The sequence below is a fragment of the Lissotriton vulgaris genome, chromosome 9 (genome assembly GCF_964263255.1).
Source record: "Lissotriton vulgaris chromosome 9, aLisVul1.2, whole genome shotgun sequence".
Lineage (NCBI taxonomy): Eukaryota > Metazoa > Chordata > Amphibia > Caudata > Salamandridae > Lissotriton > Lissotriton vulgaris.
In genome coordinates this window covers 979,251,558-979,277,445 of record NC_141697.1, presented here as the reverse complement: position 1 = coordinate 979,277,445, position 25,888 = coordinate 979,251,558, and the positions used below count along the sequence as shown (strand labels likewise).

General features: G+C 46.7%; 1 protein-coding gene across 5 annotated transcripts in view; it reads left to right on the top strand.

The window, feature by feature from the left end:
- Window positions 1-25,888, top strand: part of DCAF1 (DDB1 and CUL4 associated factor 1) — a 1,123,544-nt gene that overhangs the window by 29,540 nt on the left and 1,068,116 nt on the right. For all 5 annotated transcript variants that reach the window (XM_086938831.1, XM_086938834.1, XM_086938833.1 and 2 more), the window contains exons 2-5: window positions 5,686-5,803; window positions 8,119-8,195; window positions 9,143-9,216; window positions 11,760-11,873. In XM_086938831.1, the coding sequence (XP_086794957.1) occupies window positions 5,694-5,803; window positions 8,119-8,195; window positions 9,143-9,216; window positions 11,760-11,873 (375 nt within the window). In that variant the 5' untranslated portion in view covers window positions 5,686-5,693. The remainder of the gene's footprint in view (window positions 1-5,685; window positions 5,804-8,118; window positions 8,196-9,142; window positions 9,217-11,759; window positions 11,874-25,888) is intronic.

Below are 25,888 nucleotides of genomic sequence, written 5' to 3'. Positions count from 1 at the left end.
AAATAAGAACCTGCATAATATCCAGACAAATGTGTAATGAATTTCAGATATAATAGAAATCGCTGTATTCCTTGTCTAGAACCATCTATGAAAATGAATGTGTAAATATGATATGCTTTCAAATATAGAGGCTATCCTCCCCTCTATTACACTTTTCTCCTTTTTTAGGGCTCGGGCCTAAGCCACCACGAAGTGGAGGCGGAGCTTCCGAACTCTTATGTGTTAAAAAAAAAAAATGCAGAAAGGGCTCCGGCTGGCACATTCCTTATTTTTTTATGGCATCTGCCTAGTGATTCGTCTTCGCTGTGGTGTGTATTTAGTAGCGTTGACGTGATAGGCTGTAACTAATTTACGCGTGCCCGATGTGGCATATTCTGTGCGAGAACGAGCACGGCAGAGTGATTAATCTTAATTAGGAGCTGTCAGAGTGCCCGTGTAATGCAATCCAGATGGTTAAGAGAGGTGTCCTGCTTGAACTTTTCACACATCACGAGCGCGGACTCCTTCTCAGTTCTTATCTCTCGCTGTGATTCACTGCCGTGTGAAGTGGAGGGGGCAGCCGGGCAGAGCGTGTGCCTAAGGCTCGGAGATTTCTGGACTCGATGTCTGGCGCGGGGATGCTTATCTATGCCCCTGCGGAATGTGCTCGACCAGCCAACCACGGAGGGCCGGCGCGGCGGAGGCCTGGCCTAGGGCAATGTGTTAGTTCTGCAGATGCTGTACCTGTGATTGCCCGAGTAGGACCGGAGCCTCGTCAGCCGCATGTCATTCGGCCTACTACAGGGAATTTATAAGTGTGGGGAACAGTCGACCGCATATTAGGCGATTTCGAGAGCACAATATGCGTCGGAGCACTTGAAATGGTATTAGGGCTGGGTCAGAGTCAGTCTTAAGGGAGATAATAGTTTCAGAATCAGCACTGTCAAGGGCTAGTCTGCAAAACCCCTCCCTGTTTTTCCGAAAATGTGCCCCGATTCTGAATGGCTTAGTCGGTCTCTGTCCAGAGGAACGTGTTCCTGCTAACCAGAAAAAACGTCCATCCTGTCCCACTCTGCTACCGGCCCATTAGGCGCAGTGCTCAGAAAGAGCCGTTCCCAGCAATCTCAGGGGTCGGCATTACTTGGCTGAGCACGCTTGTTTGGAGGGCAGAGGAGAAGCGGAAGCAATTAGGACATTCTGCAAAGAAAAAACACACACAAATTCATAGCAGGAAACAATCACCATCAACGCATCAGCCTCCCACCTCGATAACACATACACAATATTCTAGAAATTGTATAGCCAGTAACTAACTTTTTAGGACTGCCATTACCCAACACCTACTGATTTGAACAAACATTTTATGTTTAATACACTTACTAACAGGAGTTTTTAAAGAGCCCTCTTCATGCATTACCCCGTTATTGTGTCATTCACGTTTCTTCCCGCCCACTACATATGACTTTGCAGAAATTGACCCACTAAAGCCGATGATAATGCATATCTACAGGCTAGCGATGACAAGCCATATCTACAGGATAGCAATGACAGTGCATATCTACAGGCTAGCGATGCCGGTGCATATCTACAGGCTAGTGAAGCCAATGCATATCTACAGGCTAGTGAAGCCATAGCAATGACAGTGCATATCTACAGGCTAGCGATGACGGTGCATATCTACAGGCTAGCGATGACGGTGCATATCTACAGGCTAGTGAAGCCAATGCATATCTACAGGCTAGCGATGACAGTGCATATCTACAGGCTAGCGATGATAATGCATATCTACAGGCTATCGACGACAGCGCATATCTACAGGATAGCAATGACAGCGCATATCTACAGGCTAGCAATGACAGAGCATATCTACAGGCTAGCGATTACAGTGCATATCTACAGGCTAGTGAAGCCAATGCATATCTACAGGCTAGCGATGACAGTGCATATCTACAGGCTAGCGATGACCGTGCATATCTACAGGCTAGCGATGACAGTGCATATCTACAGGCTAGCGATGACAGTGCATATCTACAGGCTAGCGGTGACCGTGCATATCTACAGGCTTGTGAAGCCAATGCATATCTACAGGCTAGCAATGACAGCGATGACAGTGCATATCTACAGGCTAGTGAAGCCAATGCATATCTACAGGCTAGCGATGACAGTGCATATCTACAGGCTAGCGATGACAGAGCATATCTACAGGCTAGCGATTACAGTGCATATCTACAGGCTAGTGAAGCCAATGCATATCTACAGGCTAGCGATGACAGTGCATATCTACAGGCTAGCGATGACAGAGCATATCTACAGGCTAGCGATTACAGTGCATATCTACAGGATAGCAATGACAGCGCATATCTACAGGCTAGTGAAGCCAATGCATATCTACAGGCTAGCGATGCCGGTGCATATCTACAGGCTAGTGAAGCCAATGCATATCTACAGGCTTGCGATGACAGTGCATATCTACAGGCTAGTGATGACAGAGCATATCTACAGGCTAGCGATGACAGTGCATATCTACAGGCTTGTGAAGCCAATGCATATCTACAGGCTAGCGATGACAGAGCATATCTACAGGCTAACGATGAAAGCGCATATCTACAGGCTAGCGATGACCGTGCATATCTACAGGCTAGTGATGATAATGCATATCTACAGGCTAGCGATGACAGCGCATATCTACAGGATAGCAATGACAGCGCATATCTACAGGATAGCAATGACAGCGCATATCTACAGGCTAGTGAAGCCAATGCATATCTACAGGCTAGCGATGACAGTGCATATCTACAGGCTAGTGAAGCCAATGCATATCTACAGGCTTGCGATGACGGTGCATATCTACAGGCTAGCGATGACAGTGCATATCTACTGGCTAGCGATGACAGTGCATATCTACAGGCTAGCGATGATATGCGTTGTCGTCGATAGACTGTAGATATGCATTATCATCACTAGCCTGTAGATATGCATTGGCTTCACTAGCCTGTAGATATGCGCTGTCATTGCTATCCTGTAGATATGCACTGTCATCGCTATCCTGTAGATATGCTCTGTCATCGCTAGCCTGTAGATATGCTCTGTCATCGCTAGCCTGTAGATAAGCGCTGTCATCGCTATCCTGTAGATATGCGCTGTCGTCGATAGACTGTAGATATGCATTATCTACAGGATAGCGATGACAGCGCATATCTACAGGCTAGCGATGACAGAGCATATCTACAGGCTAGCGATGAAAGCGCATATCTACAGGCTAGCGATGACAGTGCATATCTACAGGATAGCGATGACAGTGCATATCTACAGGATAGCAATGACAGCGCATATCTACAGGCTAGTGAAGCCAATGCATATCTACAGGCTAGCGATGACAGTGCATATCTACAGGCTAGTGAAGCCAATGCATATCTACAGGCTAGCGATGACCGTGCATATCTACAGGCTAGCGATGACAGAGCATATCTACAGGTTAGCGATGACAGTTCATATCTACAGGCTAGTGAAGCCAATGCATATCTACAGGCTAGTGAAGCCATAGCAATGACAGTGCATATCTACAGGCTAGTGAAGCCAATGCATATCTACAGGATAGCGATGACAGTGCATATCTACAGGATAGCAATGACAGCGCATATCTACAGGCTAGTGAAGCCAATGCATATCTACAGGCTAGCGATGACAGTGCATATCTACAGGCTAGTGAAGCCAATGCATATCTACAGGCTAGCGATGACCGTGCATATCTACAGGCTAGCGATGACAGAGCATATCTACAGGCTAGCGATGACCGTGCATATCTACAGGCTAGTGAAGCCAATGCATATGTACAGGCTAGCGATGACAGTACATATCTACAGGCTAGTGAAGCCAATGCATATCTACAGGCTAGCGATGACAGTGCATATCTACAGGCTAGTGAAGCCAATGCATATCTACAGGCTAGCGATGACAGAGCATATCTACAGGCTAGCGATGACAGTGCATATCTACAGGCTAGCGATGACAGTGCATATCTACAGGCTAGCGATGATAATGCATATCTACAGGCTAGCGACGACAGCGCATATCTACAGGCTAGTGAAGCCAATGCATATCTACAGGCTAGCGATGACAGTGCATATCTACAGGCTAGCGATGACAGTGCATATCTACAGGATAGCAATGACAGCGCATATCTACAGGCTAGTGAAGCCAATGCATATCTACAGGCTAGCGATGACGGTGCATATCTACAGGCTAGCGATGACAGTGCATATCTACAGGATAGCAATGACAGCGCATATCTACAGGCTAGTGAAGCCAATGCATATCTACAGGCTAGCTATGACAGTGCATACACTCACAAGGAGACCACAGCCAGCTGAGGTGCAATCTTCTCCCACTCACGAGAACGACATCACAGGCAAGTGGTGCAATATTCGCACACTCACAAGGAGATCACTGGCAGTACACACCACATGAACACACTCCATAACACATGGCAACAATACATTGGCATTTACAATGCCATTAGCTCAAACTCAAATAAATCCGAGCCCGATTGCATTTCTAATGCTTGTTAAAGTACGTGAAATTTTGATTATTATATAGAATAAAAATATATATTTTTCGTAACTAATGGTGTATGTATTGAATATTATTTATGCTTTTCAGGTCCGCAATATTATTTTCATTGTTCCTAAATTGTTTTGATTTCAATTAACGGTTGTACTCTATACACTTTTATATTTTGACCAAACATGACTTCAAGCTTTTTCCATGCCCCCTGATTGATACTACCTGGTATGTTAACAGCTCTTAAGGGTCTGTAAAGATGGATCTATAAATCTATTTGGTAAGGGGATCTTTTTTTCATTGGCTCAAAAAGTAGCAACCTACACTGAAATTATTTTCTACATTAAAGTCGTTGTTCGGAGAGCTTTCAGCAGCAGTTGCTTGTCTAGCTCCTATGTATAATGTGTAATACTTTAAAGAGCAATTGCCAAATCTGGCTAAAAAAACAATGAAACACCTGGGTGCCTACCCGGAGTCTGTAAATGTAACCGAACCATGTGCTTTCACCTTCCTTGTTAGAATTATTTCACAATTAACTTGAGTACCATGTTTTACCAAGTAGTGAGATGTTAGTTTGCTTGTCTACATTTATTTTCAGGAGTGTCTTTCAACAGACGAAATTACATTTTTAGGTGTTGAAGTACTCGTTTCATGCCTTTTAACTAAATAATTTAATATTCCAGCCTGTCAGGGGAACGACCTGTTTATGTTAGTGTAAAAAAACTATTTTAACGTTACAAATGCAGTGTCTTCCCTGTGAATACAAAATATTAATGATCCCCTTTCTGAAAATGCTGCACAAATTGCAAAGCCATCTTAATCTGAAAATTTGTCTGTGAGGTTTTGTTAAGGGGCTTGGTGCTTTTTCAGAGTCTAGGTAATAAAAATTCTTAAATTCATTCGCATTTGCTTAAAACTCAAGCTCACTTTGTATTTTTGTTTGTTTAAATATGGTGTACAAGCTTAGCAAGCATCAGTAGAGTGTCTATCCAGTGCTGCATGTTCCTGTTTCAGTTTTCCCATTTGAGTTGCTCCTGATTTTTTATCTGTTTCTCAATGTTCGAGTCTGATTGTTGTTATGGACATAGCCCACTGTTCTGTAACTTCTCATGCTCTAAATTAATGTGCTCCTCCTTCCCTTCTTAGGCTGAGCCATGGCTTCGGTAACCTCGCACGTGGATTCGAAGGCAGAATTGACAACTTTGCTAGAGCAATGGGAAAGCGAACATGGCAGCGGGCGGGACATGGTCCCCATTCTCACCCGGTGAGAGCACAAAGAATGTAATTGCTGTAAAATGGAAGCAATATTGGTTTGAAGTAGTTTTCTTGTTTGGGTACATTAACAACGAGGAGCACAGCTGGTAATGTATAGCTGTCATAGCTCACCTGTAACATCTTAAACACGTGGAGCTTTCTGCTCTGTCTATCCATAAAGTGAAGTTGACTCATTTATAAATCTAACTAGTGAGTATGATTTCCATTTGACGTCCAGAATTTGTTTTTCTTCATTTTACTATTGCAGCTGAAGGAGATTAAATTATTATATCCTAAAGAATGGTGAAATGAACTGTGACATTTTAGTAATTAAATATGGTAGAGTATACTTTGCAGCAGTTGTTACACAGTCACACACGGAGGCATTGTGGACCAGAGTAATGTGGGAAGAATGTAATGAGGGGAATTGTGCTAGGTACAGTGGAGCTTTCGCGAGTGTGTGACTATGGAGAAGAAAAGTCTGTGGAACGGGATTTTGAACCTATGCCAAGGAAGAGTGTACAGGGCTGGAAGGAGAGCATTAGAGGAAATAACTGACTAGTTATAGAACATGGTCTGGCAAGGTTGTTTGGTGGTAGTGGGTGACATGGGTGATGTAGTGTTGCAGCTGTTATGTATTTATTTGTGACCTAGAAATCTTGAGGGAACCTGTAAGGTTATTTAAACTTTGTGAGAGGAGGATTCCGCAGTTGTGGGTGTAATGGAGGCATTCGGGTGAGACACCAGCATTAGTAGTAGTTGTTGGCAAGCCGAAAAATCAGGACTTGTTTCAGAAGAGCAGGAAACAGTACTTGAATGCATTTTGAACAAGTTGTTTGTTTTAATCCTTGTAGTATACCAGCTGTCATTTTCTGAAATGGAGGTCTTGTGGTTCCCAGCTTTTTTGCTTATGTCTTCATTCTGTGTCGCACAGTGAGAGGGAGAGGGAGAGGACAGGTGCATGTTGAAAACGATCGCACTCCAAATCTAATTAAGCATTCCTTGCTTGGAGCAGACTACAAAGTACTACTCCACTTTATCAAAAATAATTCTTCAGAAAAGAGGGGGTCTTGTCTATAACCTTTATGTTCCACGGGAGCCTAGTATTTGAAAGGAGAGCAGTTTGATTTTGGAAGTGCTTACAAGCCAAAGAGCTTATATTCTGTGTAGTGATGTCTCATAGACCTGGATTTTCAGGATATTGCAACCTGGTCTTTTCTATTATAGATCCTTAGCAATTGTCAGTACAGTGGATTCAATGGAAACGGTGCATACCTTCAACTTGCGAGTCACATTAGGTTGTCAAATAAAATCCCAGTACTGAAAATGCAGTTTCTGCTGGCACGGGGGCCAGGTGGCAACAATATTTCGTATCAATCATCAGAAGTTCAAGAAATGTTATAACCCTCACACTGCAGTGTCTGATGTCTGACACTTAACTTTCTCACCCCTAAGTTGTCAGATAACACCTTGGATGTAAAAGGTCTCCAGCTCTCTGCTTCTGAACAACAGAGGTCATAAGACGAATGTCAGTTTGCAAATTTCTGTGGCTGGAATTACATATAATGGCTAAACAGAACGTAGAGCTCACAGAGGACCCATGCGCTCTGCACTAGAAATTAAATGACTCCTGAACTTGCCATTGCCATGCCCAGCTCTGAAAACTCTATGGAATACTTAAAAACAATAACATAAAAATCCAGAGGCTATAGTGAAAGCTCCAGCTCCTATGTCCATTGTGGATTATTTTGTAAAAGGCAAAACCCCCTAGCAACAAGATCCTACAGGATACTTTTTAACCTTTGAAAACTTTTTTTTTCAAACCTCAGGTTTTTAGCTATAAGTTTGCCACAATACACACACCTTTCTTCCTATTGTTTCTGTCGCCTCATGCAAAGGCCCTCAACATGACAACTGGAAGGAAGATGGTTCTGCCTATAGTGAATGGCACATCTATACTACCCCTTCATATTTTGAGACCAGGGCTAAACTAAGGAAAGCAGGAGGGGAGTTCATTTTGGTAGATTCTTGGCTAAAGAATAGTTTCCATAAAATGCCGCCAAAGGTGCCTTGAAATTCTAAGGCTTTAATGAACAGGGGGTATTGAAATGTAATTATACATGCAGTTGGTGCTTAATGGAATTATGAATTCGACAGTTTCTGGAAAACATAGACCAGTGTGTATAAAATTAAAGAATCCAACATTAGAAAGATGTACTTCAGCAAAATTCGGTTGGCTTAAAATACAGGTAATGGGGTAGAACAATCCAGCTTATTTATAGTTGTACTTCAATGTTCTCCCGTATTTGTTATTTTGCTCTTCAGAATGTCGGAGTTGATTGAGAAGGAAACTGAAGAGTACCGGAAAGGAGATCCTGATCCATTTGATGACCGACATCCTGGTAAATATATTGTGCCTGCCAGTATGTAAGGTTTTACCTGCGCAAGACAGTGGGTCAAAGGGCTGTAAGTGCCTTACCAATCATGGCAGAATATAAACCTATTGCCCTGCTAAGTTAGTTTACCTGTTGTTTAAGGAGTTCAGTTGTCTTCTAATTGGCAGACAGATGCTGGATTTCTGGCGTTAAAAACACCTGTTTAGTCATGCAAAATGCAGGCTAGCCTCTATTTGTCTATGCAATTTTAATCTAAGCAACCATGTGTGGGTGAAATGTGTTTCGAGTCTCGTTTGTTTCACAAGCTTTTTCATCTTTACTCCAATTCCTTTGTTCCTTACCCCTCACCTCTAACTTGATGATTTGCTCTTCTCTGGTCTCAACCCCACTCCTCTATTACATCACCCGGCCTCCATGTTCACAACTATGCTCCCTATATTCCACTATGTATCTTCACTTTATATTCCCACACTCTGATACCTTTCCTTCACTCCCTTGCTATTCTTCTTCCACTTTTGTTTCATCTTCTGTTCCTCTTCCCATTCCTTCACTATCGACCCTCTGCCCTTCTTTTTTTTTTTTTTACATCCCACAATCTTAAACCTTCTCCCACTTACATAAATGTTTCTTACCCTCTTTCACCTACCTCTTGCTGCTGCCTTATTCCATCTTCCACACACTTCACCCCCCCCCCTGTTCTTTCATTCCCACCCTGTTCCTATTTCTCATTTTTGTCACGTCAACTTTGTGTCCTTCTACTTTTATAACCTACCCCTCTCCTTTTTTTTACCCTCCACTCCACTGTTCATATTTGGCTCTCAAAACTCTTGGGCATTTTCCCACGCTCCCGTTCCTCTGTCACTCATACTTCTCGTCACTCTGTTCCCATCTTTATGCCCTATACTTTGCACTCATGTTACCCTTTCCCTCCCTCCTCCCTTTTCCCACTCCAGGTCGAGCTGATCCCGAGTGTATGCTGGGGCACCTATTACGAATACTATTTAAGAATGACGACTTCATGAATGCGGTATGTTAGCCTTTCTACCCTTTTTGCAATTCCTCTTCTCCCTGCCTTCTTGCTATAATGATTGATGTTTTGTTAATAACAGTTGAATGGGTGTTGCTCCTGCCTTACAGTGAATAATATATTTTCAAAGAACAAGGGAACCCAAAAGGTATATCATAGGGACCTTGGGCAGTATCAATTTACAAAAGACAATGGTCCCTATATGTGGACAGGATAGCAAAAAATAATAATCATACACCTAATAAGTAGTATGTTTCTTTGTCCAGCCGGACACAAATTTTATTTTAAATGATCAAGTTCATAGAGGGAGTTTTAAGACCAAGATAACAAGTGGGCACAGCCGTGACCCACAACATTTAAGACAAAACAACAAAGAAATGGCTAAAAAGGCAAAGCGAAAATCTGTCTGTATACTATTGTTCAGTGCTACAGACTCAATCTCTTAAACATAACCATACCATTGCATCAAACAATATAGCATTCATCATATTGCATATGGGGTTTTTTGTCGACGACATTTCGATGCCTTTTTAAATTATGACATCATCATCAGGACAAGAATTATCAGCATTATTGTTTTGTTCAACAATTATTAACACAATGCCTATTATCGCATTAATCTCGGTTTACTCGCTGGTTGCCTCGTTCTGGGTTACTGATGAGAAACCGCGGGCTATTGGCATTCTTTCAAAACAATTCCAGGGCTTCCATCATGGTTGTATGGAATCGCCAGGAGTGGAGCGCGATGGCTCAATTTGTATTGGCTGGAGCACTGTGGCTAATACGGCAGTCCGATGGGAGTGAACTCCCATCGGACAAAAAACCCCATATGCAATATGATGAATGCTATATTGTTTGATGCAATGGTATGGTTATGTTTAAGAGATCGGAAGCTTGTTTCCGGTCCAGGGAAGGCATGGCTTGGCAGTTCAGGCTGGACTTTTCCCATGAGGCACAGGGTCAGACTGATTTGCATATGGCCATGTCTGAACTGGGGTGGTGTGGAGTGCATGAAAACGATGGATTTAGGCCCAGATCTCTGTACTGCAGCGCTTGTGGCGGGCGGGCATGGTGGGTTCCCCAGACTGTCTTCGGTGCGGCTCAGAGGTTGGTACACTCCTGCACACTACATGGGGGTGCTCAGCGCTACATAGATTCTGGGATGGGGTCTTTCGATGCTTATCAGAGGTGTTGGCCTGGGAACTTCCTCGTGATCCCAAATTGGCATTGTTGCATGTTATGGAAGGGATTGGGGCAACAGGTACAAGCATCATTTGTTACTCCTGGGCCTCACCTTGGCCAAACGAGACATTGCCAAAGCTTGGAAGGCGCCCCAAGCCTGCATGGGCCTAGAGCAACATATATTCATGGCCAGGGGGTGCCCCGGTAAACACTTTAAAATCTGGAAGAGGTGGGCTGATTACTGTGGGCTGGACTTGGACCCTCCACCTGAGAGAGCCTCCCTCCCGTCACTTTGACAGCTGGATCTTTGGCAATTCCGTTAAGTGTCTAGATTGACTTGGCATGTCTTTTGCACAGATGTTTTTTGTATTTAGGTATTAGCAGCAGCGCAACTGGGGGGGAGGGATGGGGGGGTGTTAGTGTTCCTTGTAAAAGTCTGCAGATGCTATTGTTGCTTCACTAATGTTTTCAGCAGACTCCGGTGGCCGGAGCTATGCATTATATGTGAGTTCAGACCAATAAAATCTGTTAAAAAAAAAAAAAGGTCTGAAAGTTTGCACCTGTTAAAAGCAAAGATTTGCAGTATGCCTGTTTGGCTTACCCTGATACCTTAGTGGCATTCTTCAGCACCAAGAGGTTACGTGTTGGTGTACCCTGTGCTTTATCATTTTAAGTGACTGTGCAGGAATATCGATGGTATAGGTGTGTTTATATTTTTGGGGTTCAAACAAAATGTCAAGTTACCCAACGTGTCTGTTTGAGGATATTGATAGGAGATGCCTCTTGATCAGACAGGAGTCTTCATCTGAACAATGCTGTAGGTACTGCTTCTTTTTGGACTCACAATCAAGAACCCCTTGCAGATAAATTAGCTGTTTCATAACATTTGTTCACAAAACATCAGAGCCCCCCACTGACTTAATAAACTTCACTAAAGACATTGCTTGAGTGTTTACCATTTATTGATAAACTTGCATTACCTTTGCTTTAATTTCAAGTTCCTGTTCATGCAGAGCCAGCTTCAAAACCTCTGTCATTTTCAGGTCTAGATAATTACTTATTCCCTGTGTGCCGCTCTGTAAACATTTTACTCCTTAATCACCCACTTGAAAAGTCAGTATGTTGGTGCCTCTCATCAACTGGAGTGGCAAAATAGTTAATTTTTAGGTCGTTTTTGAGGGAGTTTGTGTTGTGCAAGTTTTTTTTAATGCATACATTGCAGTCCATATAGGAGATGGAAAAAAACATTGTCTTACAAGACAGTAACTTTTCTCATGTCTCTGACTGTGGTAGAGTGCACTTGTTATGAATGGTTGTAACCTGCCCATCCGTTAATATATTGATTCTTCCTCTGTTCGCAGCTAGTGAATGCCTATGTGATGACCAGCAGAGAGCCACCTCTGAATACTGCTGCGTGCCGCCTTCTTCTGGACATTATGCCGGGGCTTGAGACTGCTGTGGTGTTTCAGGAAAAGGTAGCTCAGGACAAGTGTGAGAGTGGACTTAAAACGTATTCTCAAAAGCTTTATGGGCTGTGGACAGGAAATGATTGAGGGGACAGGGTTGCTAATACTGTTTGTGTCTGATCTTGTGAAGTGTTTCGTGAGGGATTTTGAGGTTGAGGAGGGCAATAAAGGTTTAAAGGTTTAGTATGTCCTTTGCAATTCCAGCTCCCTATATCTGTGATTAAGATCAATCAAGGGCATGGTCCTTTATTTAGGTTAATTTGGAATGGAGTACAGAACAACATTAAACGATTGATTGTATTGGGTGCCTGGATAAACGAAATCTGCTGAGTAATTCCTACAACAGTCATGGAACAACTTTATGCGCATAATAATAATTGTCGTGCATCAGCAGCCTCACTCTTCTCCAATTACTTGCATAAGATTTTGATTTTTTGTACATTAACTTCCTTCCGAAGGTAAGTGGGTTAGTTGAACAAATGAACACTAGGAGGAAATCCAGATACTTGATAAAAAAGCATTTATGTTGTCCTAATACATTTTTAATTTAACATCAGTCGACCTAAAGTCGATTCTGGTAAACAATTTGCCTGTCAAGTCAAAGTCTGAGTGTGGAGGTAAAAGTACTTTCAATTCCTACAACAGTGATTGAAAGAGTAATGTAAAAATGGATTGGTTAATGTAGGGCTGAAGGAGCAAACCTTTTGGTAGTCTGTCTCTTTCTGCCACAATCTGACATTTCCACAATCTGAGCTTGCTGGAGACCATGAAGTAAATGATAGGACTGTAGAATAGAATGAAAAGGTGAGTTTGCTATGGGTTAGTAGTTGGGTAACATTATCTGTTGGAGTTTGGTTTGGGATAAACAATATTAAAAGGACAATTAAACACAAATAAAAAATGGAGGTAAAGAAAGAAGCTTGGGGAAAAAAGAGTGCGGCGGAGGATGAGCTTCCGACAAAGGCCAAACAAGGTCCAAGGGCCTCTCACTCAAACAGAAAGACCAAAGGAGGACAAAGAACAGGTTTGAGTAGAAACAAAGGGAATTAGTAGAAGGGAATTAGTAGAAGGATCGGTGGTGCTTAGCAACGAGAATGGTGCACATGGCTCCTTCTGACACACGTATACAAAAAAGTCACAATGGACAGTTACTGTTGATCTAAAGCAGTGATTCTTAACCTTTTGACGTCCATGGTTCCCCACCTAATTATTATTGGAATCCTGGGACCAAGTCATTATTGAAAGCAGAGGACCCCCGACTCAAGCAATTCTTTTGATTTAAACTTTAAACCAACACACAACAATATCAAAATAACTTTACACCAAACAAATGTTCAAATATTGATATATGTTTCATTGACAATCCAATATAGAAAAACTTTTTACATTTTAAATGTTGCTTCTCCATTTGTATATACTTTCTGTAGTAGGGGATCTCTGTGTATAGTCATAATCTAGTGAATAGTCCCGCCCATGTGCGTGGACCCCGGCAATCAAAAATAATCTCTTAAGTTGTCAAAAATAATGCAGAAACTGCAAAGACACTTAAGAGAGAATTTAAAGACAAATAATGCAGCCTATATCCACAGGCTACACTGTCCAGTACTTCAACTAGAAATTCCACCATAAAACACCACGCACAGCCTGCTAGTTTCTACCATAGAGAAACTTGCCTCCCCCAGTCAAAGACTCAGGAATGATAGAGAGGAAGGTAGGGACAGACAAGCCCCATAGGCTGCCATTATATGGCTTAAATAGGATACTGTGCCTTTAAGAGAACTTTCCAGAACTTCTCCCAGTATCCCAGAATGCATAGCAGTTCCCTCTACTTTCAGTTCTTTTTTCCGGCTCCTGCTTACAGGACCCTGGCATTGAGCTCTTCCTTTTTCAAGGGTTTATTGGAATTTTTTGGCACTTTTGAATTCTAAAAGTGTTGCAGTTTACTTCTTGGTGTTCTCTTCTCCTTTTTTGTGCTGTTTTAGGCGTTTTGGGGCTCTAGAATGCCTGGCCTTTTTGATAAGTGCCCAGCATGTGAGAGGAAGAAGGCCAAGAGTGACCCCCATGATGTCTGCATCGTGTGCCTCCCAGAAAATCATGTCCCTGAGGATTGTGTTATCTGCCAGCAGCTTTCTGCTCGGACTCTGAGGGACAGATTGAAGATCAGGCTGTCTGGCCTGGAGGAGAGGCGTCTGCAGGCTGCAGGTGGGTCTGGGCAGGCTGGGAAGGTTCCCTCTGCCTCTGCTGAGGCCCCTGGGGGGCTCCCCAGGGGCAGGAAGTCCAGCAAACGGTCCCGGTCTCCGTCGACGTCGATTGCATCGACGACGACGTCGAGAGGGATGACGGCGGTGTGCTCCCCTTCTCCCCGGGGCTCCAGGTCGAGACGGCGTGACGGCTCGACGTCGAAGGAGAAGTCGCCGTCGAAGTCATCGTCTTCGTCGAGGTCTTCCTACCGACGCCGAAGGCGAAGTGACAAGCATCGGCGCTCGCCGTCGAAGCGGCATCGACGCTCGCCGTCGAGGCGACACCGTCGATCGCCGTCGAGGCGACACCGTCGATCGACGTCGAGGCACCGGTCGACGTCGAGGGGCTCCTCGACGTCGAGAGCATCAAGACGACGGCGACGTTCGTCTAAGACGGAACGCTCGACGTCGAGAAGGCGGCGTACGACGTCGCGGAAGAAGAGGTCGACGTCGAGGAGTCGACGGTCGACGCCGAGGAAAAGAGGGTCGACGCCGAGGAGACGGCGATCGACGCCGGAGTCGAGGAAGCGTCGTTCGACGCCGGAGAAGCGTCGCTCTGTGTCCGGCAGACAACGGTCAGCGTCTAGGAGTCGGTCAGCCTCTCCAAAACGGCGCAAGAGGGATTCTAGTCCCAGAAGTCACGCTGCTTCAAGTGGAGGACGCAAGAGGAAGCGGTCACCTGCTGATGGGGCTGGCTCTCCGCACCCTTCGCCTAAAGGGTCACCGGGCTCGGTGTACTCAGAGGTGTACACACCATCTCGGCCCAGGACTCCGACTCCTCCTCCTGTTCCTAAGGAGGACCCTCCACCCAAACCGCCACTGCCTTCAGGAGACCCTCCTCCGCCTCCGGTCCCTCCGCATGGGCCCACCCCGCAGCCGACGGTTCCTCCTCCGAGGTCCACTTCCCTGCCGTCCCTGCCTGTTCCTCCTAAGGGGACCCCAAAACCGAAACCCCGTGAGGAACCGAGGAAGACCCCTCCACGAAAACCGAAGGAGCGGCCACGTGCAGGCAGGTCTCGCTCTCGCTCTGGGAGGAAGGAGAGATCGCGACGCAGATCATCCACGAGGTTGAGACACCGCCGTAGGAGGCGCGAGTCTCGCTCACAAACGAGGTCCTCTGGGACCAGGGACTAGTCTCCCACCCTATCGGGGTCACCGGACACGAGAGTGTCCCCGATAGATGACCTGGTGGCGTTCCATGACGTCCTTTTACGGGGGCGGCGAAGTTGGGCATATCCCTGACCGTGCCTACTCCGAAAACGTCAGTCATTTTTGAGACTTTACATCAAAAACACCTGTCTCGTCCTCTCCTGCCTCTGGTGCCGGACCTGGAAGAACCGGCTATGGCCCTGTTTCTCACCCCTGCGGTGACGAAGGCGGCTCCATCAAGATTACTGAAGAAGTACTGGGCCCCCGATTCGGATCCGGCCTTTTTGAGAACGGAACCTCCTCCTGACTCTGTCATTGTGACGGCGGCCCGCAAGCAGCATGCCACCTCTCCGTCCTCCACGGTTCCCCCCGATAAGGAGTCAAGGTGGATGGATTCGGCGGGGAGGAAAGTGGCACTTCCGCTACCTCCATGAAAGCTGCGAGTGCCACGGCGCTGTTGGGCCGATACGACCGCACCCTCTGGGACTCCCTCGAGCGCTTTGCGGAGCATTTACCTCGGGAGAAGCGGGAAGACTTCGTGGAAGTACTGAGTGAGGGAATGCTGGTGGCCAACCAGATTATCAGCGCGGCAGCGGACTCTTCCCTGTTGGCTGCTCACGGATTTTGCCACGGAGTCAACCAACGGCGCCACGCATGGCTCCGGCTTATGTCCCTGAAGCCGGACGTTCAGCAGAGGGTAGCCAATCTACCGTTCTCCGGTGAGACCCTCTTCGGGAAGCATGCGGACGATGAGATGGCCCGCATGAAGGCGGAGGCCGAGACGCTGACGGCTGTGGGCCTGGAGAAGCCTAAAGAGACCAAGAAGCAGTACCGCCCTTTCCAACGGCGGTTCGGCGGGCAAGGCCGAGGACGGGGACAGGCTTCGGGGCAATCGCAACAGCAACACCAGTTCCGTAAGCCGTTCCAGAAGCGCCAGAAGGGCAGAGTAGGCCAGCAGTCGGCCCTGGCGCCCAAGGGCCAGGCTGGGTCTAGGCCCTAGGAACCTACTTCCCCCGGATCTGTTACCCACTCCGGTAGGGGGAAGCATTCAATTTTTTCTGGCAGAGTGGAGAAAAATTACTCAGGACAAGTGGGTGCTGAATATTGTTTGCAATGGATACAGTCTTCGGTTCACCGGCCCTCCTCGAGCTATTCCCCCAGTCAGCTCGCAGTTTCAGCTGCGCGAGCTTCAGGCGGAAGCGGATATCCTGTTGAGGAAAAGGGCGATGGAAGACGTACCTCTGTCTCAGAGAGTAAGAGGTCTGTACTCCCGGTTCTTTCTGGTTCGCAAGAAGGACAAGAACGAGTTCAGGCCCATTCTGGATTTGCGACAGGCAAACAAATGGATTCGCAGAGAAAAGTTTCGCATGCTGTTGTTGCATCAGATTTACCCTTAGATGCAACAGGGAGACTAGCTATGCGCTATAGACCTACAGGATGCTTACTTCCATGTGCCCATTGCACACAAACACAGGAAGTTCCTGCGGTTCCAAGTCGGCACCAATCACTATCAATACACAGTACTCCCATTCGGACTGAAGTCTGCGCCGAGAACGTTCTCGAAGTGCATGGCGGTGGTAGCAGCGCACCTGAGGAAGAACAAGGTGTTCGTCTACCCGTACTTGGACGATTGGTTGATCAAGGCATCCTCCTTCTCGGAAGCGCGAGCACACTTCCAGAAGACGTGCGTTCTCTTGAACAAGCTGGGGCTGCACATCAACATGGCCAAGTCTGTCCCGACTCCGGTCCAATGCATACAGTACTTGGGAGCCTCCATCAATACGCTGTCAGCAAGCGTGTCTCCTTCGGAAGAGCGACGATTATCACTCCTTCGGAAGGCTCAGGCTCTTATGACGACTCCATCTTCAACAGTGAGGACGGTGTCTTCTCTACTGGGATCGATGGCCTCTTGTATCTTCCTGGCGCCACACGCACGGCTGCACATGAAACCGCTGCAGGAGTGCTTGGAGGACCAGTGGGATCAGAGGAAAGGATCTTGGGACGACAAGATTCGCCTGTCGCTGCATGCTCTTCAGTCTCTGAAGTGGTGGTGTTCGGCGGAGAATCTCCTCAGAGGGGTTCCCTTTCACAAGGACATTCCCACGCAGGCTGTCGTGACGGATGCGTCTCTTCTGGGATGGGGAGCGCACTCCGGGACTCTACAGATTCAAGGCACGTGGTCACCGATGGAGGCCACGTATCACATCAATTTCCTGGAACTCAGGGCTGTTCACTTGGCGCTGAAGGCCTTTCTTCCGTCCTTCCAGACCAACTCTCTGCTTGTACAGACGGACAATACCACCACGATGTATTACCTCAACAAGCAGGGGGGCTAGAGATCGCGCACTCTGTCACAGGAGGCGCAGACGATCTGGCATTGGCTCCTAGCCAGAGGACTGACGATAACGGCCACCCATCTACCAGGTGTGCAGAATGTTCAGGCAGACGCACTGAGCAGACTGCTTCAGGAAAACCACGAATGGGTCATAAACGACGAAGTACTAGGAGAAGTCTTCGCAAGGTGGGGAACTCCAGACGTAGATTTGTTCGCCACCGCCGAAAACAGCAAGTGCAGAGACTTCGCCTCCAGGTACTTCCAACAAGGGACGCTGGGGAATGCGTTATGGATCAACTGGACGAACAGCTTTCTGTACGCCTTTCCTCCCATTCCCCTGATTCCGGCGGTGCTCATCAAGCTTGCCCGGTCCAGAGCTCGGATGATACTCATCGCCCCGGAGTGGCCCAGGCAGTGGTGGTTCACGGACCTACTTCACCGGTCTCTCCTTCCTCACATTCGGTTGCCGTGCAGGCCGGACCTTCTCACGAAGTTCGGGGGACGGATGTTACACCCCAACCTCTCGTCTTTGAGTTTGGCGGCATGGCTCCTGAGATAGTGCAATATGGCCATCTGAATCTGCCCGATGATTGCATGGACATACTGAAGGAGTCTAAGAGACCTTCCACTCGGACTTCATATGCTTACAAGTGGAAGAGGTTTTGTATCTGGTGCCAGTCTAAGAACCATGATCCTACGACCTGCAAGGAAGATGTCATCCTTCCTTACCTTTTACATTTGGCGCAGTCTGGCCTTAATGTCCATTCCATTAAGGTACATCTTGCTGCATTGACTGCCTACAGGAAATGCCCTTCACAGACTTCCTTATTCCAGATCCCTGTGATCAAAGATTTTCTGGAAGGTTTGAAGAAAGTATTCCCTCCTGTCAGGCTTCCCTCGCCTTCATGGGAATTGAATGTGGTGCTGTCCAGATTGATGAAGGAGCCTTTTGAACCTATTCATAAGGCTTCGTTGCAGCACCTGTCCTGTAAGGCGGCGTTCCTCGTGGCCATTACATCGGCCCGCAGGGTGAGTGAAATTCAGGCGTTGTGTTGTAATGAACCTTATACTGTATTTCATGCTGCTAAGGTTGTTATGCGTACTCACCCTAAATTTCTTCCCAAGGTTATTTCTGATTTTCATGTCAACCAGACTATAAATTTGCCTACGTTTTTTCAGAACCCTTCATCCCCAGCGGAGAGGTCTCTCCATTCCCTGGATGTTAGGAGGGTGTTGAAATTTTATCTGGATAAAACCAAGGATATTCGTAGGTCTGACCAGCTGTTCATCAATTATGGGTCGGTCAGGACGGGTCTTGCGACCTCGAAGCAGTCCATCTCTAGGTGGATTGTGTCCTGCATACAATTGTGTTACCAAAAGGCTAATAAGACCTTAGGAGGTAAGCCTAAGGCTCATTCCACCAGGGGCAAAGCTGCCACGACGGCTCTGCTCCGTAACATGCCGATTGCTGAAATCTGCAAGGCAGCCACTTGGAAGTCGGTTCATACCTTTGCTAAGCATTACTGCCTGGACACTGACGCCAGGGCAGATGCTCAGGTTGGGCAGGCTTCGCTGCGGAATTTGTTCGCACAGTAGTGGCGTTATGTATTTATTCTCCACCGCCGCTTTGGTGTGGGGATGGGCTTGCCATTCTATTCACTAGATTATGACTATACACAGAGATCCCCCTACTACAGAAGGAGTAGTTTCTGTCCTGTAACTCCAGTCCTGTAGTAGGGGTATCTCTGTTATAGTCATAAGCGCCCGCCCTCCTCCCCGGTGGAGATTTTTCATCATGTAAAGAATGCGACCGGTCTGGCGTGCTTCCCCTTCAAAAAGAACTGAAAGTAGAGGGACCTGCTATGCATTCTGGGATACTGGGAGAGGTTCTGGAAAGTTCTCTTAAAGGCACAGTATCCTATTTAAGCCACATAATGGCAGCCTATGGGGCTTGTCTGTCCCTACCTTCCTCTCGATCATTCCTGAGTCTTTGACTGGGGGAGGCAAGTTTCTCTATGGTAGAAACTAGCAGGCTGTGCTGTGTGTGGTGTTTTTTGGTGGAATTTCTAGTTGAAGTACTGGACAGTGTAGCCTGTGGATATAGGCTGCATTATTTGTCTTTAAATTCTTTCTTAAGTGTCTTTGCAGTTTCTGCATTATTTTTGACAACTTAAGAGATTATTTTTGATTGCCGGGGTCCACGCACATGGGCGGGACTATTCACTAGATTATGACTATAACAGAGATACCCCTACTACAGAACTGGAGTTACAGGACAGAAACTACTCCTTATCAATTTAAATATATAAATTTTTATTTATTTTGTAACAGTTGCGGTTCCCCTGAGTAGACTGTGCAAACCCTCTGCGGTTCTCGTCTCACTGGTTAAGAACCAAGGATCAATCGCTTTAGTCTGTAAAGGATTGGTTTAGTCAAAGTTGTTTTTCCTCATGTTCACATTGGACCTGATGAGGCAGCACACCCAAATCCCATGAATAAAAGATATTCCAGAGTAAGCTATGTTGTGCAAAGACTACCCTTGTGCTTAATGCAAAAATGTTACTCCCAAGATTGTTTTCTACAGATCTGAGGGCTAGGTTTGACCTTATGAGAATTTAGAGCAGCAAATATGGGTATATCGGGGAAGTTTGCTGATGTTCAGCTTGACTTGAGGATTTAAGCAATATCCTATCCATTGACCTCAATCTTAACTGCAAACATCTCAATCTGAGTTGTTTAGGAAAAAAATATGGCTCTGTATATACTACACTAAAATGAGGTATAGTGTGCACAGAGTCCAGTAGAACCCCAAATGTAGGCAGAGGTGAAAGTACATAGCATCTTTACTCTCTATTTGTGGTAGTGTGGGCAGCAGTATCAGAGGGTAGTATTAAGCATTTGCTGTACACACTCAATCAGCAAATAATGTCACAGACTCGAAGACTTAACTCAGACAAATTTGGTTTGTATAAAAATATTGTTAAGTTATTTTATTTCTAGAACCAAGCCAAGCCTTGCACAGGTAAGTGAAATACATGCTTTTCAAAATATTATGCAGTGTTTACAAGTGAATGTATGTTCAAATGCACTTTGTTTGAAATACAGGTAAGTCAAGGTATTGAAATTACTGTACTTTAAGGTACTTTTACTACGCAGTGTGATATGCCTAGATATCACACTGGGACATTTCCTAGAGAAAAGGTGATTAAAATCAGTTTTGCACAATTGTAATTTTTCATGTTTCCATACAAGAACAAGGGTTCCCCCAGGGTCAAGGATGCGCTCTTGTAACACCTTCAGCAGCAGTAGGGCGGCAGAGTGCTGAGGCCCAATGTTATCCAATAAGGTATAGGGCGTCTCCGGTCGGTGGCTGCTTACGAGCAGGCAACTGGGTTGTGGTACCAAAGCTCCTGGTGTTAGGTTCAAGGCAAAAGCGGATCAGATTTAGCACACAAAGTGCACCTGCAGGGCCGGCTGGGTGCAGGGTTCTGTTTTGGCGTCGGGTGCCCTGTTTTCAACGGGGATTTTCGTTTTTTTTTTTTTTAGCTGCAGGCTCTGTTCAGGAAGACCTCCTGAAGGAACCAACAGCTAGGCAGGTAAGTTGGAGGGCTCGGGGACGTAGGTGCACCTCGAGTTCTTTTCTCCAGCTCACAGGGTGGCTGGATGCAGGGTTGTCTTTTGAAGTCTGATTTCAAATTTTCGGGCCACTCTTGGTTGGGGGGTGGGGTGGTCTCTGTGCAGAGGCTGCAGGTGATGTCTGTGAGTTCTGGAGGGGTCAACCCACTGTGGACGCAGACTCTGGAATGTTCGGGGACCTCGTTGAGACCAGTGGGCCACTCGAACTCTGTCAGAGGTGAGGGGTGCAAAGGTAGTTCCAGGCATCTAGTTTCTTTGTCCTCAGCAGGCTCTGAGTCTTGCTTTGGAGATTCTTTTGAACAGAGGTGCTGTTCACAGGAGATCTGGTCTTTGTTGAAGGCACCAAAAAATCAATGGGGGGGAGAAAGGATCACTAGTCCTGTGTAACCAGGGTTTTGTGTTATAATTGTTCCTGTTCCGATAAAAAAAAAACTCATTCACGTACCAAGGCTCGATTGGCGGTGTATCTTGAATCTCCACCTTTGTGTTAGCGACTAGAAAAAAAGCCTGGTTAAAGGAATTGGCGTGCGTAGGAAGCTGTATTAAGGGGCTTCTGCACTGACTGTTGTCCATAAAAAGTATGACATGTTTCAGCCATTAAATGTCAATAAGGGGTCCGGTTGGCTTTATTCAGGACCTAATAACTATAATGAGTAAATTAGAAAAAACAAATGACGCTTCCTACGCACGCCAATTCCTTTAACCAGGCTTTTTTTCTAGTATTAATTAAATTTTGCTTCAACTAGTCATATAAGCCTTCTTATAGAAACACCCCATTTCCCCCTTTTCTTCTCTAATCACTACTGCACTAACCAGTGGTTACCTCCGGGTGGAGGAAGCATACAACTAAACCCAATGATGATGCTGTCCCATCGCTAACACAAAGGCGGAGAATCAAGATACACCGCCAATCGAGCCTTGGTACGTGAATGAGTTTTTTTTTATCAGAACAGAAAACGATTATAACTCAAAACCCTGGTTACTCAGGACTAGTGATCCTTTCTCCCCCATAGATTTTTTGGTACTGACAATAAGGAAATTGAAAGGGTCACAGACTTTTCCTTCTCCCCCCTACTTGATACTAGACGTTTTGTTGAAGGCAGTCAGTCCTCCCAGGGATTCTGGAGGTCGCTGGCTGCAGGACAAGGAGACTTTTGGTGCAGGATTTCTGAAAACTGCAGACGGGCTGGTAGAGCTAGGGGCAAGTCAGTTGTTCTCTGCAGTCTCCTCTGCTGGGCGTCTCCTTTCGTCCTTCTTCTTTGTAGGTTGCGGGAATCTGTCTTCTTGGTTCTGGGCTGTCCCCTAAATTCTGTATTTAGGAGGTGTTTTAGGGGTCTGTTATGGCCGGATTTTCTACTTAGATGGGATCAGCCCCCAGGGGCCCTAGAACCCAGCCAAAACGTACTCACCTTCCCTCCTCAGATCGTATTCACCATGGATGGATATACAGATATATATACAGGTCGCACCTAAGGATGGGGAATGACAATATACATGTACGGATTTTCTACAATATCTTATTCACATCAGTTGGTCTCGCGGCCACCCTGACCCAGACCGTTCTACCCTAGGGCAGATATGACACACAATCCGGTGTGTCTACACATGGGCCTGCAGAACCCGATGCTCCCTTTTCCAAACTGTTCGCAATCCTGCGAAACTACACGCCAGTCTCCTTCCTGGCGCTCTCACTTATCCAAGCCACAATCCTGTGGGTATACGCGCTGGTAATCCCCCCCAGCGTTCTCACTAACGCCGTATATCAACGACGACCACATTCCTATGAACAATCATCAGGATAATATTCCAGTTACCTACTCGGGATAAAACTACAATAATAACATTGGATACGGTTCCCAAATTATATAGTGTACTTCCTGCTCTTGACATCAAAGGTCCACTCACTCCCTCTTTGTTCGATCACCATTTACCCGATCGGGATTTCACATCCGTTCACATAAACAATTTTCAACTAGGAGATACATTTACCAAGATTGAACAGGAACACGAGGCACACGATAATTCTATAAGAATTAGGATATTTATTAACAGTAGACACAAATCACATTACTATGCAACATAACTTCTGCAAAGAAAAGGTAAAGATTAGAGTGCACGCTCTATGAGAAATGGACGGACATCACCTGGTTAATATGAAGTCTGGGCTCGGCAGTCATCTAGGTTCCCTTCTCGTCTCTGTGTCCTGGCTCGCCTTGCAGTCACACCCCAGCCGTCACAAGTACACGTCTGCACCGCTAGGCTCAACCTCGTCTGCTTCCCTCCAGGGCACCGGAACCTTGCTGGTTATTAGCTACCGTCTCTCTCTCTCTCTGTATCAATGCGCTCCGCGCTAATTCTCGCTCAGTCTTTCTCAGAAAGTTTCGGTCTTAAATCTTTCTCGGACTTCAAAGATGGCGACTGTCCGCCATGAAATAATTAATGGCAGAGATGCTAACGGCTAGATGCCGCCTACGGACTAACTCACAAACTGACTAACACCTTCGCTAATATCAAAGCCCGTTCCCTCATGGAAAGCTACGGCCAGTAACCTGCCGCCCACCAAATTCTTGTACCTCCCCGTACCAAGGACACGTTCCCAGCCGGCCGGCCTGAAGTTGTGTCTTCGGTGTGGAGAAAAATACATTCCTTCGATAAGGGTCAGCCTGAACCGGTTCTCTCCAAGCGAACAACAGCTTGAAACTAAAACATTACACTTCACCTAGAAAGCCTTCTCGAGCTACCAGGCAGAAAGCAAAATGGAGTCTGTCTCGTTTAAGACCTACGGAGCCCACAGTATGCATAACTCCATAGAAAACATCCTAATATGTTAGCAAATGGGCAAATCATATCTAATACTCATATATCTATCCCCTAACTTAAATTCATAAGCCCTACATTAAGGAAAGTGATACGAAAATGTCCTAATATATGTAAGACAGGGGCCCTGTCTACAGTCCTAATCCCTATACTATGGGGGTGATAGGCTGGAGTCACTTTCCATCATTCTCCCTCTCAAAAGAGCCAGAAAAGGGCAGCCATTACAGGGTCTCGAGGACAGTACCCAACAGGCTACTGACTTTAGGGTGACTACACCCGTAGTGTGCTCACCCCACATGGGGAAGTGATCACAAGGCACAGGGCTTCAACTCGCCTCCCCTACCTGAGGGGTGGGGTTGGCCGAGGTGGGCACACCTTCTGGGCTGGCTAATTTTTCCCGCCTGTCTTCCTGCCGAAAAGGAGGGGAGACAGGGGCCTGCTCCTGACAGCAGGAGAAGCTGGGGTCACATTACAATGGCTGCAAAGCCTTTGATGGTCGCCTGCTACAGATGGCTGTTCGTGGAGTGGGGGAGGTGTGAACACCTCCGCCCAGGACAGGCTTTTTTTATGAGCTCAGGGAGTGAAGGCTCCCACCCCAGGGGTCCAGAAACATGTGTTGTGGTGGCAGGCTGGTGTGTACCAGTCAGGGAACCCACCGCAGGCTGGTCGTTTTTCAGGGGGCATCTCCAAGATGCCCTCTGAGTGCATTTTTCATTAAATCCCACACTGGCATCAGTGTGGGTTTAATGTGCTGAGAAGTTTGGTACCAAACTTCCCTGTTTTCAGTAAAGCCATTATGGTGTTGTGGAGTTCATAATGACAAACTCCAACACCATATACTCTTAATGGCATTACTGCACTTACAATGTCTATGAATTGGCTTAGACACTGTGGGGGTACAGGGCTCATGCCCCTGTACCCTCACCACTGGCATAGTGCACCCAGGTAGAGGGGTGACTGACCTATGCCAGGGCAGTGGGTTGTAGGCATGGCACACAGGGATGTGTGCCATGTCGACTCTTCTCTTTGTTCTGCACCAAAACACGCAGCTTGCAAAGGCAGTGTGTGAGTGTAGGAAGTTGTGCTACCTGCCTGTTGTAGCCATTCTGCCAGCCAGCCATTCTACCAGCTTCGTATTCCGGTTCCCGCTCTCCCTCCGCCGCCGCACTTGTGAGACCTGGGGTGCGGCCGCCGAGTGGGGGAGAGCGTGAGGGGGCAAAAACTACAATCCCCATCACCCCATGCGACCGGAAGTCGCGTCTACGGACACAGCGCCAGGAGGCGTTCAAATTGGAGACTCGTTTGCGGCAGAGCGGGGACGCTTAGGAAGTTGTGCTACCTGCCTGTTGTAGCCATTCTGCCAGCCAGCCATTCTACCAGCTCCGTGCTCCGGTTCCCGCTCTCCCTCCGCCGCCGCACTTGTGAGACCTGGGGTGCGGCCGCCGAGTGGGGGAGAGCGTGAGGGGGGCAAAAACTACAATCCCCATCACCCCCTGCGACCGGAAGTCGCGTCTACAGACACAGCGCCAGGAGGCGTTCAAATTGAGTGGGGGAGAGCGTGAGGGGGGCAAAAACTACAATCCCCATCACCTCCTGCGACCGGAAGTCGCGTCTACAGACACAGCGCCAGGAGGCGTTCAAATTGGAGACTCGTTTCCCGCGTCGCGGGAGCGCGCGGGGCGGCGCCGGGCGAAGCCCGGGCCAAGGGCGGGCCCGTTAAAGCCAGTTAAAGACCGGGTAAGACTGGACTGGGCCACCTTATTAACTCCTCAATACTCAGACTACGCCCTTTGTAATAATACTGTTTGACCACGTGCCAAATCTATCTCTCCTACTTTATTGCTGGC